This window comes from Alnus glutinosa, chromosome 6 (assembly GCF_958979055.1).
Source record: "Alnus glutinosa chromosome 6, dhAlnGlut1.1, whole genome shotgun sequence".
In the NCBI taxonomy this organism is placed as follows: Eukaryota; Viridiplantae; Streptophyta; class Magnoliopsida; order Fagales; family Betulaceae; genus Alnus; species Alnus glutinosa.
In genome coordinates this window covers 27,580,453-27,598,846 of record NC_084891.1, presented here as the reverse complement: position 1 = coordinate 27,598,846, position 18,394 = coordinate 27,580,453, and the positions used below count along the sequence as shown (strand labels likewise).

The 18,394-nt window shown below is 40.3% G+C and overlaps 2 protein-coding genes across 2 annotated transcripts; both read right to left on the bottom strand.

Annotated features, from left to right (window-relative positions):
* Positions 1-4,191: 4,191 nt before the first annotated feature.
* On the bottom strand, positions 4,192-8,899 carry LOC133870089 (probable pre-mRNA-splicing factor ATP-dependent RNA helicase DEAH5). Its single transcript, XM_062307135.1, has 2 exons — positions 5,474-8,899; positions 4,192-4,726 (listed from the first exon to the last, which is right to left on the bottom strand). The coding sequence occupies exons 1-2, from the start codon at positions 8,653-8,655 to the stop codon at positions 4,333-4,335; spliced, it is 3,576 nt and encodes a 1,191-aa protein (XP_062163119.1). The 5' UTR covers positions 8,656-8,899; the 3' UTR covers positions 4,192-4,332.
* Positions 8,900-11,512: 2,613 nt separating this feature from the next.
* LOC133870736 (uncharacterized) lies at positions 11,513-18,372 on the bottom strand. The gene is made up of 3 exons (XM_062307943.1): positions 18,213-18,372; positions 17,907-17,972; positions 11,513-11,876 (listed from the first exon to the last, which is right to left on the bottom strand). The coding sequence occupies exons 1-3, from the start codon at positions 18,258-18,260 to the stop codon at positions 11,829-11,831; spliced, it is 162 nt and encodes a 53-aa protein (XP_062163927.1). The 5' UTR covers positions 18,261-18,372; the 3' UTR covers positions 11,513-11,828.
* Positions 18,373-18,394: the final 22 nt, after the last annotated feature.

Sequence of the window (18,394 nt, the reverse complement as noted above, 5' to 3'; positions counted from 1 at the left end):
CAGGGGCCTACAGCATTGTCAATCACAAAGATATACTATAACACAATCTCCCTTGGAAAGTATAGTCGGTTCACTTCACTAAATGTGCAAAAATCATCTGTTAACGTATTATATTGGTACTAGAGTTTAAATTCGGTTGAAGCATAAAGCATGACCATATTTTGGCAATATATCTTTTGGATGGTGGTGATCATACAGTACATCAAAGCATGTCAAAAACTGTATACACGGAATCCAAGTTAAATAAAGCTTGTATCTTCATACACTAAAAGCACTAAATTAAGAGAGAGAGAAAGAGAGAGCTAAGCCTTAGAAGAACTGGCCACGGACCATGTATGGTTTAGATCAAATTTAGAAAAATGCAAACTGGCGAATCTCAAAGCCTATCAAAAGGAAAGGGTAATTAAAAATGATATAAACAATTAATCAGAATGCATTTAGCATGTACAATGGATTTTGATCAATCGAAGTCCAAAATCCAAACAACATATTTTCTATAAAATTTTGCCAGATCTAGCCTAATGGATGGATTGAGATGCAAGTATTTACCATGAAAACCGAGCACCGGCACGCACAGAATGTTCATCATATTGATCATAAGATTTATTTGCTTCAAGCGCAAGGGTTTCAAGGTTAGGAGATGAACCAAAAGCAGTGGTGGATGTATGCCGACAATTGAAAAGCCAGCTAGAGATGTCAGAATGTTAATGGCAAGCATCAAGCAGTAAAGTGAAAAATCAAAAGAAGAAAAATATAACTTTTATTTGTAGACAATCAATCTGATACTTAAGGGACTTTTTTTTTAAAAAAAAACATATATTTTAGGAAATAATAGAAAAGACCAAAAAAAAAAAAAAAAAAAAAGGACCTCTGTCTGCCATAGTAGTTCATAGAACTTCGGGCAGCTTCTTGACGAGGAAAATCTGAATGCACGGAATCAGCTGAATTCTCATCATAAGTTGAATGAACTTGCAGAAAAGTATGATTCCCGTAATACATGCATGCAACAATTTAAACAGAAAGGTCCCCCCCCCCCCAAAAAAAAAAAAAGAAAAGAAAAGAAGAAGAAACAACTGAACAAGAAAAGAGAGAACAGGTTTAAATTACAAAAAGTAGAAGAGGGCAGAAAGGGAGCAAGAACATAATGAGGTTTGATCTGCTTCCTGATGTCAAATAAGATTGACGGTACAACCAGGATTAAAAGAGAGCAACACAGATTGCAATTACTACAAGAACTACCATCTCAGCTTTGTATTTGATGTGTAATGAGGAAATACTGTTTCATGAAAGCATGCATGGTTAAAATGGGTCTAAATGGCCTTTTTTCACGGTTCATTAAGTGTCTTACAAAGTGCAAAAGCATAATTCCGTATTATATTTACACCTCTAGCCATTCTTCCAAAAGGCACAAGTAAAGTCTGTGAAATATAGAAGAACCAGTTATGAACAAGCTAGGCCAATTCCATTTCATCAAAATTAATCCAAGTCCAACCAGGTCAAACACGTGAATGTTTCACAGTTCACAACTGGCAACCAGAAGTACTCTGTGCAGTGAATTATTGGAATATCGAACCAGCTGCCAGGTACAAAATTATCAAATATTATCAGACGAGGCTTGCATTTCAGCGCATAAATCTGAATCATAACCAGACTGATATTTGGCACATGGTCAAGGTTCATGGAATGAGTTGTCCGGGATAGGGCTCTCAAACATCTATATCCTTCTTTGTGTATGAGTATGACTTAACAAAATGACCCTTGAGGTCTTAAAGGGTTAACAGTATGTGGGGACCGATTAAATCCAAGTTTGAAAGCTAATCAAGTAGAAAATACACTTCATTACTCATGACAATAACCATTCACCACACATAGAAAAAGACATAAAAAGAAGGTTCACATTCTTCTCTTTTGATCCATAAGGCCAATCACAGATAGGCTACATTAATTATAAAACTAAGGAACAACTACCAAGTTCTCAATATACGAGTAAGAAAATCTTATCGTGCTAGTTAGGGGATGAGCATCAAGAATGAATTGATTCTACACCGTACGAGTAAGAAAATCAATTAACCTGCACAAAGCGGACTTCAATTGCAGGCCTTTTAGCAGGATCCTGAGCCAAATGCAGCAATTTCTTGTGCATCAGAACATCCTCTTGCCTCTGCAATTCACATCCAGAACATACCTGCAATGCATTTGATCAAATAGCCCAAAAACTCATTCAACAAAACCAAGAGAACCTTTCTTTTTCTGTAAATGCGAAGAAAATACAAACTGTACCAATAAGCTCACTGTAAAACCTATAAAATTTGAAATCAAAATGATCAACGAAGTCACTGAAACTAATAGTCTTAACTCTAATCATCCAAACAACCACGTGTAAAAGAAATATCAAATCAACTCCATTCTACTCCGTTGGAATATTGCAAACTCAAAACTCAATGATCATACTGATTCCCATCTTAAAGCAGGGGCTTAACAAAGAAGAAGCAGGAAGAAGAAAACTTACCATGGGGGATCGCAGAGGAGGAGAGAAGGGTCAAATAGAGAGATGAGGAGTTTCAGAGAGGATCTGAACACCAAGAAAAGGGTCAGATATGAAGGGACACCAGATTTTCGTGCGAAAATCCCAGCTCCCTTGCTCTGCATCTCCAACTCTCTGAGGCGATTGGATATGAAGGGCCCTCCAACTCTCTGCGTAAATGACACATGGAGAGGAAAGGATAAAAAGCCTCTCACAGACCGACCAGATCAGTAGTCTACTGAGGGTAAAATGGTTATTTTGCGATACAAAAGAAAAAGAAAAAGAAAGTTACACTTGCGGAGGATAGCCTCCTTTTATATAGCTTTAAGAAAATAATGTATCCTTTCTCCGGGCCAAAAATAAATAAATAAAGAAACAAGAAAAAACTAATCCTACGTGGCTCCAGGGAGATTTGAACAATATAAACATATTGACTGACCCAAATCTCTTGTGACCCGCCTTTGTAATATTTAATGTCTTTGTCATGTTGTAATGTTGTTTGTGCTCATCTCATATATATATAAAAAAGACCCTAATCTCTTGCAATAAGAACTAAAAGAATGACTGTCATGTGAATCCCTAAAACGAAATGGAACCCTCATCATTAATTATTTACTGCATCAGCCATCAGCTTAAGGAGTTCTTAGTTTTGCGCCTACAAAAATATAGAAAGTAATATGTACAGAAAGCATCAAGAGATTTAATAGGCACAGATGCATGATTTACAAAAGGTAGGGATTCATTCCGCTACAACAGTACCAAAGGTTGAGATGACTCCAAGGAAACCATGCTCTGTTAAACACAAGTGACTAGTGTCCCAAGGAAGTCAAACTAATCCTGACATTGGTTGAAAAAAAAAAGAAAAAGTGGAAAACAGCGAATGTGTCATTTCTAGTGTGTCAACAGTTTAAAAGAATATGGAGAGACTACTGTTGATATACACCTAAGAATTGATTCAAGGATGGCTGAAGATGATATGTGTTTTCCAACCCAAGTAAAGTTTGTAATCAAGCAATAAGAAGGGATGCTTAGGGAGTAAATAAATATAATACATGATATGATAGTAGCTGAAATCATAATCCTAAGATTGATGAACTGAACCACCAAGAAAATTGCTGGGAAAAAGAGAGAGAGAGAGAGAGGTACCTGCCCTGTAAAATTCTTTACTCATGTTCCCATTAAAATTTCAATTCCCCAACTTGAAGCTAGACAAGGACCGCTTCACTCATTTTGCCACAACAGTTGGAAAATGCAGAGCGATGCCTTACATATACTAAAGGACCTTGATGCATCATCAAATGCAATGGGCTCGACTGTAGCAGATAAAAGAACACCACTCAACATCTTTATACTCCATTAAGATTAAAAAAAACAAGAAATGTCAAGGTCATCAGTAACTCACCCAAAGAATAGTCTGGGATAGCAACCACAGTCAACCAAATTCCAAACAAGTCCATTTTAAAGACTTCAACAAGTATTCTTTGCATACAGATATTACACAAAAGCAAACCACATTAAGACCAAGAGAAGTTGGCTCATGCTTTGGGTTGAACAAAGACAGAAATTCGGTCAGGATTCACAACTTCAATTAATAAAAGTCAATAATGTAAAATAAGAATGAAGTTAACTGAGAAACCAGCAGGCAGCAATTGCCCCAACATATAAAATTTGGGAAAACTTTTCATCAGTATTGCTCAAGGGTCATTTCGAGCATCAAAAAGCTCATACAATTATACAAGGAGAATACCGACATTCACAACAAGATGCACAATCAAAATAAATAAGAAACAGATATGCTGAAACACATCTCAAGCACGACGTTTACTCAGACGCCAAGAGTTGGGTTCATGATATCTGTCATAAAGCGGTTCAATTCTTTCTTGTCTTTTGCGCTTGCTCATCTTTGTAGGATCTGCCACTTTGAAGAATCTTGGTGCCAGTTCTACAAGCCATTTGGGATCTATAACTGTGACCTCTCGCATGTACTCCTTTGTAGTCATCACCAGCTCATGGTAGATGACCCAATCAGGTTGTCTCTGGAAAAGAGCACTGCTAGGATGGATATAAACGGGTTGGTTCTCAACTAGGGTCCTATAGCCCTCCTGTGGGTCCTTTCTAGCCGCATGGAAAAAGAATCCTGCAGTAATTGCCTTCCTTATCTTCATAAAATTCCTTCCTGCACTCACAACATCTAATTTATATCTGCAACGCAGAATCAATCTTTAGTCAGAAAGTGGTTTAATCTTCATACGTATTGATATAAAGATGACAAACAGGCTCTACAACAGGTGGTATTAGTAAAATTACAGACAATAATCACTTATTGCTTCTTCATCAACAAAACTAGCAGAATAGACATGGCATCCATAGATTTATATTATTAAAGAAAAGGTACAGCAAGGATGTGGCAACCTCAAAGAATCAGGAAGTCATATATCATTTACTGCCGATTTTGTGGCTAACTGAATGGATTGGGATTAAAAAGGAAATCTAAAAAAACATCTGTCAGCAAGCAAAAATAGGGCTCATGAAAGTCCCAATAAATTAGTCCAAAACAATTATCCCAGCACAAATGGTGGCAATAAATGTCACTTTAGGGCCATGAAAACAGGGTTTGACACCACGGTCATAGAAATTTTGATGACCTGTTCACTGCCATCTTAATTTCTTAAATGTGGCATCCAAACCGTGGTGGAGAACAATCGCTATTTTTTGAAATATGAAAAGTAAACAATATTCTCAATTTACTAATGTATAACGCCAAATGATGAGAAAATATAAATAGTACATCATTATGACATTTCCAAGGAAATATAAATACACACGACCCGAGACAATAGTCTCATGAAACTAAAGAAATGAGAAGGCAACGCTTGAAGCAAAGCTATTGGCAAGAAGTAATTGTATAACTGAAAAATAGCAAAAGAGGAAGAGAATAGAAGACCGTACTTGTCCATGACGGTGAGTAGCTGTTTTCTGACATCCTGTGCCCTCCTCAAGGATCTAGACTGAACAAAGTTCTCAAAACACCATGGTCCAGAAAAGTTATTATTTTTCCAAGCGTCATAAACTGTAAGTAATGTCAGATGGTCTCCCTCTGGCTGGAAAAACTTAGCCCTCTTCTGATCTGCTTGTGCTTGTTTCTCCCTAGGCCTGTAGAAGATATTTCCCGTTTGAATCATTGCAATGATTGTCAAAATCTCATCACTGCATCCAAGGTCCACACTGGCAAGCAGCATCTTAGATAATGGCGGATCAAGAGGAAATTCTGCCATTTTCCGGCCCAATTTGGTCAGAAGCCCCTCCTCATCAAGAGCTCCTAGACTGTACAGCTGTTCCATGGCAGAAATGAGAGCTTGAGGTGAAGGTGGATCCATGAAATCAAAAGACAGAAGATCATTTATCCCCATAGCTTTCATGTTAAGCGTAGTAGCCCCAAGATTTATCCTCTGGATTTCGGGAATTGAAGTAGGGGACATCTCATTGCGGTATGCACTCTCAGTGTAGAGGCGGTAACATTTCCCAGGTCCCGTACGCCCAGCACGCCCAGCTCGTTGCTTAGCTGATGCTTGTGAAATAGGAGTAATGACCAGTGAATCAAGCCCTTGCTTCGAGTTATACACATTTTGCTTTGCAAACCCAGGATCAATGACGTAAAATATCCCATCAATGGTCAAAGAAGCCTCGGCAATATTCGTAGCCACAACCACTTTCCTCTTCCCTGGAGGGGCAGGTTCAAATATCCTTGACTGCATTTCACTAGGAAGCGCACTATATACTGGTAGAATAATCAATTCCGGGACATTGCCCCCTAGCCCTTTCATCCTCTCATAGAGAGACTGGCAGGCATAATCAATCTCCTCCTGACCAGTCAAGAAGAGAAGGATGTCTCCTTCAGGTTCCATCAAGTGAATCTGTAACACGGTAATTAAAGATGCATCTAGATAATCACTTTCAGGCTGTTTGGTGTAGAGTATCTCCACAGGAAAAGTTCTACCAGGAATTGTAAATATATTACAGTTGAAGAAATACCCTGAAAACTTCTCTGCGTCCAGCGTGGCAGACGTGACGATCAAACGAAGTTCGGGTCTCCGTTTCACTAGTTGCTTGAGTAATCCGAAAAGAACATCCGTGTGTATTGTCCTCTCATGTGCTTCGTCGAGCATAACAACAGAGTACTGAGAAAGGCTCTCATCAATCAAAAGTTCCCTAAGAAGCATACCATCCGTCATGTACTTGATGACGGTCTCTGGACCAGTACAATCTTCAAATCGAATAGCGTATCCAACTTCCTCACCCAACCGACAACCGAACTCTTCAGCAACCCTCTTGGCCACAGACATCGCAGCCACCCTACGAGGCTGAGTACAACCAATTTTTCCCCTGGTAGTGTATCCAGCTTCTGCAAGGTATTGAGTCACCTGAGTTGTCTTACCCGAACCAGTCTCGCCAATTACAACCAGGACCTGATTGTCATGCACAGCCTGGATGAGTTCCTTCTTTAACTTGTAGATTGGCAAGCTCTGCCTTTGTTCCTGAATGGAGAGCTTCGACCTCTGCCCAAAACTGATGGATTTTCCATAAGCATCCTTCTTCCACTCTGGCATGTCATATGCTGATAAACCAACACCCCTGAGCTCCTGCGCTAGATGCCTCTCACCTGTCTCCGGCATAGGGTCTTCCCAGGGACGATTCAGATCCTTGGGAATAGAATCCAACATTGTCCTCTGTTGCTGTTCTCTCACTTCTCTACGCTCCTTTATCAGCGCAGACTGCAGGGCCGCAGCACGACTCAAAGATCCTTCTGGGTTCTTGAAAATCTTCACAGGTGACATATCCATTGAATACCTGCTTTGCCCTTGCAAGAACGAAGGCTCATCCTCGTTCATCTCAATCTCGAGCTCCTCCTCAGCACCCTCTTCTTGATACATCAATCCATCTCCTTCTTCATCATAAGTCGGATAGTCCGCAACGCTCAAAACACCAGAAGCAATCAATTGCTTAGCTTCCCATATCTCCGGTGAGCTCATCCTCTTCAGCGGTCTCCGTGACGGCGCGGTGTCGTTCTCCTCCAAAATCCTAATCCCCGAAAGCCCCGTCCTCATCACTGGCCCCTCCTTCGACCCGCTGGATGGGTTTGCCCTCATCGTATCCTCCTCCGAGCTCTTCTTCAAGGGAAGCAAATCCTTACCCGTGTTCTGATCAACATCCCTCATCGAAAGACTCAGCTTCTGACCCGAAATGGATATCACCTTCACGTAAACCTCCTGATCACGCTTCACTACGTCCTTGGCATTACCAATCCGCCGAGTCGCAATCTGCGAAACGTGAACCAAACCCTCCTTACCCTTCAGATCATTCAATTGCACGAAGCAGCCCGTGTCCATCACTCTCGAAACCCTGCCCTTGTAAACCTTATACAATTCCGGCTCATCGGATTGGTACCGCCGATTTCTATCCCTATTATCCACATTCTCCTCTTCTCTCCTATGCTTCTCGTGCCGATCCCCGTGCCTTTCCCTACTCCTATAATCCCTTCTATCATCCCCGTCCTCTTCAGTATCCCTATCTCTACGCCTCTCATCTCTATCGTATCTATCCCTACGCCTATCTCTTCTATCTCTGTCTTTATCTCTGTCTCTGTCTCTGTCTCTGTCTCTGTCTCTATCTCTATCTCTGTCCCAATCTCTTCGTCTATGCCTGTCTTCTCCTTCTTCTTCACGTTCTTCTCTGTCTCCACGCCGCTCGCGGGTCTCCAATTCGATTTCCCTCTCGATCTCCTTAACTCTCTCAGTATTATCGGAGATCGCCAGCCCCGAGTACTTGGTCTTCCTACCATCCGAAGCGCTCTCTTTCTTCAATTCCTTCTCCGACTTGGGCTTCGGAGGGAGAATGGCGTGTATTATCGTCAGAAGCGTTCGGACGAAGTAATCGGGCATCTCAGCGCCGTTCTCCTTCAGCTTCGCGTCGAATTCGTCGACGGTCTCGCAGTTCCTCCCCAGGTCGGTGATGAACTCGGCGAGAATTTTGTCACCGAACCCTAGATGCGTTTCCAGTTCCGTGCAGACCTTGGAGACGAGGGAAAGGAACTCGAGCTTCTTCAAACCTTCGTCTTTGGGAGCGGGAGCCATTGTTGGAAGATAGAGAAGCAATAGAGCGAGAGATATTTGTGAGTATAGGGGATTATGCTTTGTGTGTGTGCCTGATTTCAGTATTGTTCTAGACTAGTAGAGTGCCCGGTGCCGGTGCCAAAACCGTAATCAGCCCCCTTTGCGGATGCGTCTTCTCTCTTGAGCTTTCTATAGCATGGGAATCGCACCGTTTTACCAGAAAACCTAGAAGAAGAAGAAGAAGAAAGCGTATTAAATAAGGCCTTTAAGTTGTAGGAAAAGTGAAGGAAAAAAAGGGACGGTCCATATTTTATACTACTATATTTACGAAAAACGACGTGTCTGAACCTGGTTTTTCGATTTTTTATTTTTTATTTTTCTAATTGGTTTAAGAAAAATGTTACATGAGAATCCTTACCTCTCCTGGTCGAAAAGGAAAAATAAGTGGACGATCCTATAAACGAAAAAAGGGTGGACTCCCCAATATTAAACCTAGAACAAACCAAAACAATGCTAAAATATTTACAAATAGTAGGAAATTTGACAAATAAAGGACATGGTCTTTCAAAGAGGCCGCACAAGGCGGTTTCATAAGTTAAAGATATACAAAATAAGACAAGTCTATCTATACCCCCACTCGGGATCAAATACAACCACCCGAATGAGGTTGAAGTGGTAAAAACACTATCAAAATCTAAAACTAAAACTACAGAAAAGAAAAGCACCAATACAAATGGAAAATGCTACACTTACACACTTTTTTACACCCACTTTTTACAACTTGACGTGGCAACAGCTGCATCACATATTTTTTCTTTTCTTTTTTCTTTTTTTTAAGAAAGTTGGCATGGGCTTCAACAGGAAGAAGGAAGAAAAAAGTGGAAAAAAGAAAAAGAAAAAGAAAAGAAGACTAGAGGGGATTGTCGGCGCTCGGGACGGCCGGAGAAGAGAGTGCCGGACTCGTTGGACGGTCGGCAAGAGGGGAGAAAGTGACGGGTACGCTCGGGACGGCCAGATCTACTTGAGAGAGTGACGGATGGAGGCGGGTCGGGTTTCCGGCATGCGGGGGTTTCCGGCCGGTGAATCTGCCGAAGATAGTAAAGAGAACAAGAGGGAGGGAGGCGGAGACACTCGGGACGGCATGGGACACTTAGGATGGCTGGAGAGATCTGCTCGGGTCGGGTTCACCTGGGCTGCAACGGGGACGCTCAGGTTTCCGATAGGGTCGGGTGGTCGGCCGGTGTGCGTGGTTTCCGGCCTCTCCTCCCACCGCCAGCGCCACCCCATCTTCTGGGTTACCGCTCCCCCCGCACCCCCCTTTTTTTCCTCTTTTTTTTTTTTTTTTCCATTTTTTTTTTTTTTCCTTTTTTTTTTTTTTTTTTTATTTTTTTTTTTTTTTTTTTTCGTTTTTCTCCTCTAGTGATGTGCCTCTTTTTCTCTAAAAAAAAACAGTAAAAGTATGTGATATATATCTTGCCACGTCAAGTTGTAAAAAGTGGGTGTAAAAAAGTGTGTGTATGTGTGGCAGCCCTCAATACAAATTCAAATACAAGGGTCTCATCTAAAAAGAGACAATAATTCAAGTAAGATAAAAAAAAATCATAAAAGCAGCGAAAAAAAAAAACCAAAAAATTGCAACAACAAAGACTGGCCGGGTGGAGAGCTCTGATGCGTGAGATCCACGCGCCGATGCGTGGACGATGGATGAAGAAATGGCCAAAGGCGTCGAGTAGCTGAGGCGCCAGTGAGTGCGGTGGAGAGGCATGTGGGAGGCAGAAACCATCGTATGAATGTAGATCTAGCTTTTAAAAAACCAAATCTAAGAACTACAACAAAAACAGCCACTAACGCAGGGAGGACGGCGACGAGCAGGAACAGTGCAATGGAGAAGCCAAAACATTAAAGTTGCAATTCCGGGTGGGATAAGTCGTATAAGACGACGGATAAAACCTTATCAAAGATGAGGACTAAAGAAACCTCTGTCCAAATAGCAATCGTAACAATAAAAGACATAAAGGAAATAAAAGGAGAGGAGGGAAGAGATGTGGTACTTCCCTCCTCCCTCATTCAGCTGAATCAAGAAGAAGAAAACCAGGTAAAGAAATGAATAGAGAGAATAGAGCGTTTGCAATTTACTGTGACACTGTGTTGCCGGTTTTTCGATTGATTCTTGGTTTTCTCCGCTCTCTTCTTTCTAATTTCTATTATCGTTGCCTGGAAACATCTGTGGGTGTTGACCTTTCTGCTCTTTATTGATTGATATGTGAAGGATGGGAAGTTTGTGCCACATTGAAATTGGGGTGTTTTTGTTCAAGATGTAGTCCAAAACAAGTCAGTCACAACGACTAGCAAGCTTTTTTGACACTCCTTACTCTCATTGAAGACGAAGATGTGGCAGGAGATATATCATCTAATTCCATGGCACCATGTCTAGTTTCCTTAAGCCAGCAGCCACTACATTCGGCAGCCAAATACTCAGCTCAGTTTAGCTTGGCTCGATTATAGCTCTAAACACTGGCGTCCTCCACAAGAAAGCACAAGAGATACCAATTGATCCGTATGCTTATGGCAAAATCAGCTACTAATTTGTTACCATAATTAATGAAAAGAAACATGTTTGTAATATTACAACTTTTCTTACAATCCCTTTATAAACTCACACATCAGTATCTTAATAGTAAAAAATTTAAGCAACAATATTCAACAAGTAAATTTAATTGTTTAGTACATAGATTGCCATGTCAGGTTGTAATTAGGGAATTGATGATGTAGCAGTCAAGTGGTGAAGAGTTTTTAAAAAGAAATGTGCAGATGTAGTAGCCCAAGAAATGACCATGTACCAAACATAGCCTAAGCAAATTAAGATAGTGACAAAGAGTTGTTAAAAAGAGAGACTTTACTTCCATGACCATCCTATCAACTTCTTCAATAGTGATTTATCAATTTGAAGTCTGATAAAAAGTATGAACCCACCACATAAGCATTATTATTGAAAAAAATATGCATCTGCTTGAACAATTATGCTAACAGCCGCAACAAGCTATCTATCTGCCATCCATGAAAGGAAATCATAAAGGGGCGGGGAGCCAACAAACATCCGAAACCATAAAAACAATCTTCGTATTATAAAAGAAAATAAGCTCTCTCTCCCTGCCAGCAGCGAAAAAAAAAAAGTTAACTTCCACCAGAGCCCATCAGTGATGAGCCTTCGCTTCAGCATTCTTATGTGACTTTGCCTTCGCCTGGTAACAAAGAGGGGGGTAGAGGGGAAAGATTAAATCAACAATTTCCAAAATTAAAAAAAATAATAAAAATAAAATAAAATTATAATACTGTAAAGTAAGAACTAAAAAAAAAAAAAAAACTTTTCCAGAATACACTCAGAGCATGAAGTAGAGAAAGACTTTTGGAAAACTGAACAGGTCTACTTTATAAAATGAAAGATAACTTAAGTGAGCTCCCAAAATTTTTTTATTAGCTTCAACCACTCAATTTAAGCGTGCTTAGCAATAAAACCAAAGGATAGCGGTGAATATGGAAAGGCACTACATGCACAAATGAAAAGAAAGTTGGACAAATAGGGAAGCTTTTACATTAATCTGTGAAATTTTCAGTATTTGTATTCCGTGAGCTGAAAAGAGAAACCAAGCTGTTTATAACTTAATACATTCATATATATATACATATGTGCTGCTGTTTTTAGGTAAAGAGCTTTGGCCCTAGGACATTGTATCCTCTCCTGAAATGATAGCTCAATATGTGCATTATTTGCATTATGTCAACAAGGCATTATTAGAGGAAGAGAAAGGTCTCACATCCAAAAGCCTATCATCAATGAACAGACACCCCCTCTTCTTCTTCTTTTTCTCTCTCATCTTTTTCTTCCCTTTCCACTTTATGATCGGAATACCACATGGCATCCCCAATCTCTACCCACATGACAATGGATCAACACTGAAACTCGGGTTTAATTTCAAGAGCAGTAAACATGCGAGCATGGTGGCTCAAGCTACCCTGACTTCCAAACCCAGCCTTTAACATTAGGGCAGAGGCCAATTGCTCTAGCTGCTGCAAGCACATGGACCTCCTTTTCTTGAATCACCAATTCCCCATTACCTTCAATTTGTCTTCTCTAGTAATTGCTTCATCTTTGATTAGAGAGTATGTTGATGCTCATTATCCGCTAAGAATGTAGGCATCCTTGGTTTTCAGAAAGATCCTTAATTGGACTGCATGCAATATGTTAATTGTGGTACGTTTTCAGACATGGATGATGTTTGACCAAAATTCACAATGCTGAAGAGGAAGACTGCGTTGATTGGAGGTTGAAGTGTTTTGGTTGAGTGGGAATTCTCACTTCTCAGTTGGGTTTATCCAAACAACAAACTCTGAATATTACAGGACTAAGCTAGCCCAGCATCTTACCCCCTACTTTCTCAAAGTTCTCAGAATTTTCGAACTTCCTTATCAAAACCCCAGATATATGTAGCCTAATATCACAAATTCATCAAAAACTTTTAATTAACCTTGCCCTAAGCAACACCCCACCCCCCCCCCCCCCCCCCCCCAAAAAAAAAAAAAAAAGAAAAGAAAAGAAAAGAAAAGTATCTGTTACCAACTGTTACTAGCTCTAACAGGTCACACCTTATGCACAGAAATTACCATTATATGTATCTCCTAAAATATCAAACTGCATTCATATTTCATACTTATTGAGACAGTTATTTGGACGATGGGTTGACTGTGTCAAAATGATTCTATCTCTTTTCTTCTTCACCGTTATTTGCTCTCTTTGACATGCACATGCTTTTTTATATTAACACATCAAATTGTTATCATTTACTTTCAGCTTCAAGCAAAAATCCACCATATCTATATCACCTATACCCTCCAATAAATAGATGATATTTAGAATGCAATGAATATTGAGTTTGCCATGGAAAAGTTGGACCTGATGAATATACATAATGTATAGAAACGTGTTAATCTTGTTGATTGGTCAAAAGGAATAAGACTTCAAGCCTTTAAATTATCGGATTTTTAAGTTCAATTAATGCTCATATTTTCTTGTGATGTTTTGAGTTTGTAGCCCCATACAAAGAGCAGTCAGAAATGAAATGTTATTCTACAATCAATTAACAAGCTAGGAAGCAGGAATAATTCAAAATAGTTGTTGTATCTGTATTTGATACATATCCATATCGGATAAACTAGGATACATATGGAATACAATATCCGTAAATGGTGGGATTCTTATTCATTCCAAGGTTCACCTAGTTTTGTTTTAGCCCGTAAGCTTAAGGCTTTGAAGCTGGATTTGAAGAAATGGAATGAAGAGGTGTTTGGCAACGTAGAGAGTAACAAGAGGAAGCTTATTGAAGATCTTTAGGCCTTCGATGTTATTGAAGAAAGTAGGGCCTTATGGGAGGAAGAGATTTTGAGAAAGGCTGAGGTTGTCAGAGATTTAGAGAAGCATTCTCTTATGGAGGAGGTGAGTTGGAGACAGAAATCTAGGGTGTTGTGGTTAAAGGAAGGTGATAAGTGCACTAAATTTTTTCATTCCATGGCAAACTCAAATAGAAGGTACAATTCTTTGGACTCCTTATTGATTGGCGACACTCAATCCTCTAATCAGACAGAAATTGGCGTACACATCGTCAAGTTCTACCAAAAGCTTTTTATTGAGCAGTGTAGGTGGAGGCCTTCGGTGGATGGTATCTCCTTTGATTCTATTTTGGAAGTTGTGGCTAGTTGGTTGGAGAGAGTTTTTGAGGAGGAGGAGGTTAGAAGGTAGTGTCAGCTATGGTTGGAGATAAGGCGCCGGGTCCTAATGGCTTTTTCTATGGCCTTCTTCAAAGTGTGCTAAGATGTTTTGAGGGGGGACATTATGGAGGTGTTTCAGGATTTTCATGATGGAGGAGTTTTTGAAAAGAGCCTCAATGCTTCGTTCATTTCGCTCATTCCGAAAGTTTCAAGTGCCATTGCTCTCAAAGATTTTCGGCCTATTAGTCTTGTGGGTGGAATTTACAAAATCATTGCTAAAGTCTTAGCAAATAGATTGAAGATGGTTTTGGAGAAGGTCATTTCCAAATCTCAAAGCGCCTTTGTCAAGGGGGGACAAATTCTTGATTTGATCCTTATTGCAAATGAGTGTCTTGATAGTAGATTAAGATCTGGGGAGCCTGGCGTCATGTGTAAAATGGATCTGAAAAAAGCTTATGATCATGTTAATTGGGATTTTCTTTTGTATGTACTGAGGAGGTGCGGTTTTCAGGGAAAATGGTGCTCTTGGATAGCTTATTGTATCTCCTCTGTGAGATTCTCAGTATTGGTAAATGGTTCTCTTAATGGTTTTTTCAGTAGCTCTCGTGGGTTGAGACAAGGGGACCCTCTCTCACCCATGTTGTTTGTGTTTGTGATGGAGGCTCCAAGTCGAATGATTTTTGCGGCGGTTAGTGGGGGCCTTCTTGAAGGCTTCATAGTTGGCAATGCTACTTCCTCATTTTTGTTGTTTGCAAATGATACTTTGATTTTTTGCAATGCTCGTCCTTCCAAGTTGTGCCATCTTAGAAGTCTATTTCTTCTGTTTGAAGATGCCTTGGGCTTGAAGGTTAATTTGGCCAAGTCATAATTAATTCCTGTGAGCGATGTAGATCAAGTGGAAAGCTTAGGTGATATCTTAGGGTGTGGGGTTGCCACTCTGCCGGTGAAGTATCTAGGTCTTCCATTGGGGGCTTCCTATAAATCTATTCATATTTGGAACGGTGTTATCGATAAGATTGAACGTCGATTGGCCAGCCGGAAAAAGGTTATACCTTTCCAAGGGAGGTAGAGTTACTCTTATCAAGAGTACCCTTGCCAACCTACACACGTATTTTTTGTCTCTTTTTCCTCTCTCGGCAAGTGTAGGTGCCCGCATTGAGAAGCTATAACGAGACTTTTTATGGGGAGGGATTGGTGATGAGTTCAAATATCACTTGGTGAGTTGGTCTAAAGTTTGTAACCCAATTTCAGAAGGTGGGCTGGGTATCAGAAATTTGGTGAAGTTCAATCAGGCTTTGTTAGGCAAATGGTTGTGGCGTTATGGGATTGAGGGGGAAGCTTGGTGGAGAATTGTGGTGGACTCCAAGTTTGACAGTTTATGGGGAGGTTGGTGCTCTTTAGAGCCTGCATATGCCTTTGGGGTGGGGTTGTGGAAGAACTTCAGGAAAGGGTGGGAGAAATTCTTAGGCCTTTCTAGATTTGAGGTGGGAGATGGGACTGGGACTAGGACTAGGACTAGGACCAAATTTTGGCATGATATGTGGTGTGGGGATACAGTTCTTAAGGAAGCTTTTCTTGTTTTATTTGGGATTGCTTGTGCGAAGGATGCTTTTGCTGCGGATAATTTGGAGCTCTTGGGTGATTCTAATCAGTGGAACCAGGAGCATGTACTTTTCTAGAGAAGCGCATGACTGAGAAGTGGATGCTTTCCAGGTATTGCACTCAATCATTGTCAAAAGATGTAGTGAAGATAGGTTGTGGTGGGTCTCCTCCAAGAAAAGCTTGTTCATAGTCAGGTTTTCCTTTAACTCTTTGGCTTGCTCTGTGGGGAGTTACTTTCCTTGGAAAAGTGTGTGGCGCGGAAGGCTTTTTTTGCGTGGTCGGCGGCTCTAGATAAGATCCTTACTATGGATAACCTTAGGAAGCATGTTATTTTGGTGGATAGATGTTGCATGTGCAAGTAGAACGGGGAGTCAGTGGATCATCTTCTACTTCACTACGATATGGCTTACGCTCTGTGGAGTGTATCTTTACTCGTTTTGGTTTGTCTTGGGTTATGCCTAGGCGAGTCCTTGACTTGTTTGCTTGTTGGTGGACGTCTGGAAGGCCGAGGAGAGCCGCGATTTGGAAGATGGTGCCGACATGCATTCTTTGGTGTGTTTGGAATGAATAAAATAATAGGTGTTTCAAAGATTTGGAGAGGTTCTTAGAGGATATTTTAACTTCATTTTTACATGCTTTGTATCTTTGGAGGACCAAGGCTCCATTGAAAGTGGCCTTCTTCGCTTGGACGGCAGCGCTAGGGAAAATCCTCACCTTGGACAATCTCAGAAAGAAGCGTGTCATTGTGATTGATAGATGTTGCATGTGTAAAATGACCGGGGAGACTGTGGATCACCTTCTTCTTCATTGCGAGGTTGCACGCGCTCTTTGGTATGTCATTCTTAATCGCTTCGGTCTGTCTTGGGTGATGCCTTTTCGGGTGATAGACTTATTTGCCTGTTGGTGGCCGGGGGGACGCTCCCGAAGCGCGGTCGTGTGGAAAATGGTTCCTTGTTGTCTTATGTGGTGCTTGTGGATGGAGCGCAACGATAGACAGTTTGAGGACAAAGAAAGAACCATAGAGGAGCTCATTTCCTTTTTTATTCACTCTTTGTACTCCTGGACGGCTGCGTATCTCGCACCTCTAGGGATTAGTTATAACGATTTCCTTGTATTGCTTTCTTCTTCTTCTTAATTGTCTCTCTTGTATACCCCCTGTATACTTGATTGCGCTTTGTGTTTTTTAATAAAATTCTCTTACTTATCAAAAAAAAAATATTTGGACAGTGGCTTTTGTGTCCCCTTTGTCGCTTAGCTTTGGCGATTTTTTTGTTCGTTTTTCAATTTTTAGTTAAGTGCTTTCTCTTGTGTACTTTTGGTGTATTTGGAGCGCCTTACGCTTTTAATATAACCAGTTTATTACTAATAAAAAAAAATCCATAAATAACGAAATTAATTTTTTTCTTGTCTCGCTTTGAAGTCTCTAGAAGAGCTTGATTTACTTTTTAAGAGTATAGATTGTACTATCTTCACTCTTCAGAGCATCCTTTTCTAAGAATCTCTATATTGATACCCGTAGTAATTTGCTGGATTCAATTATCTTTCAGATTTAACTTATCAAAAGTAATTTGCTATAAATTATTTCATGAAGGGGAAACACCCTTGAGCAAGCATCAGCTCCTAACTTTATTACTTACTAGATTAAGAGTCATATCTATTACGTACCACAGACAATCAGCTCACTTGAGCAGGATTTTACATTAGTTTTTTGAAAATCTAGAATACAATACACGGATGCATTAATTAAGAAATATATCAATAAAGTTTTAGATTTATAATGCTAGTTTTTAAGAATTAAAAGACCAATAACCAACATCAAAAGGGCAGAAAATACATATTATAGTGATGAAATTACAATTCGATGGAGAATTCAGAAAGTATTAAACAGCATTCGATGGAGAAATTACCTTGAGAATCTTAAGCTTCACGCTTCCATATACCACACCAAAAGTGAAGGCTGATGCACGAGCCACCTACAAAAAAGAAAAAAAAAAAAAAAGAAGAAGAAGAAGAAGAGAGAGAGAGAGAGAGAGAGAGAGAGATCACATTCTGAATCTTAGATTTTTCTGTTCTCTAAAATTCAACTGAACCTAACACACAACACCACAAACTTTCCAATATAGATTTTTCTCAGCATCCAAACAGGAAGGATACCAGATTCTAAGGAAAAGAGATTTTGATAAAGACTGAAAAAGGTAGTGAAAAAGAAGTACCAGGGCAAGAGTGCTCGTTCCAGAATACGGTCCTGGAGGTGGCGCCATCGGATCTCAGGCCAGGAATGGCTCAACTTGCAGGGTGCCGGTGCTAAAACCCTAATCAGATCGGAAGGTCCCAATTTGCGGATGCGTCTTCTCTCTTGAGCTTCCTATTCCTATGTGAAGCTCGTTTGTGTAGG

Excerpts from the sequence above, each read along its gene's own strand:
- LOC133870089 (XM_062307135.1), bottom strand. The coding sequence starts at position 8,655 with ATGGCTCCCGCTCCCAAAGACGAAGGTTTGAAGAAGCTCGAGTTCCTT. Across the intron at positions 4,727-5,473 it reads CTACTCACCGTCATGGACAA|ATATAAATTAGATGTTGTGA; the intron begins GTACGGTCTTCT and ends TCTGCGTTGCAG.
- LOC133870736 (XM_062307943.1), bottom strand. The coding sequence starts at position 18,260 with ATGGCGCCACCTCCAGGACCGTATTCTGGAACGAGCACTCTTGCCCTG. Across the intron at positions 17,973-18,212 it reads GAACGAGCACTCTTGCCCTG|GTGGCTCGTGCATCAGCCTT; the intron begins GTACTTCTTTTT and ends TCTTTTTTGTAG. Across the intron at positions 11,877-17,906 it reads TGAAGCTTAAGATTCTCAAG|GCGAAGGCAAAGTCACATAA; the intron begins GTAATTTCTCCA and ends CTTTGTTACCAG.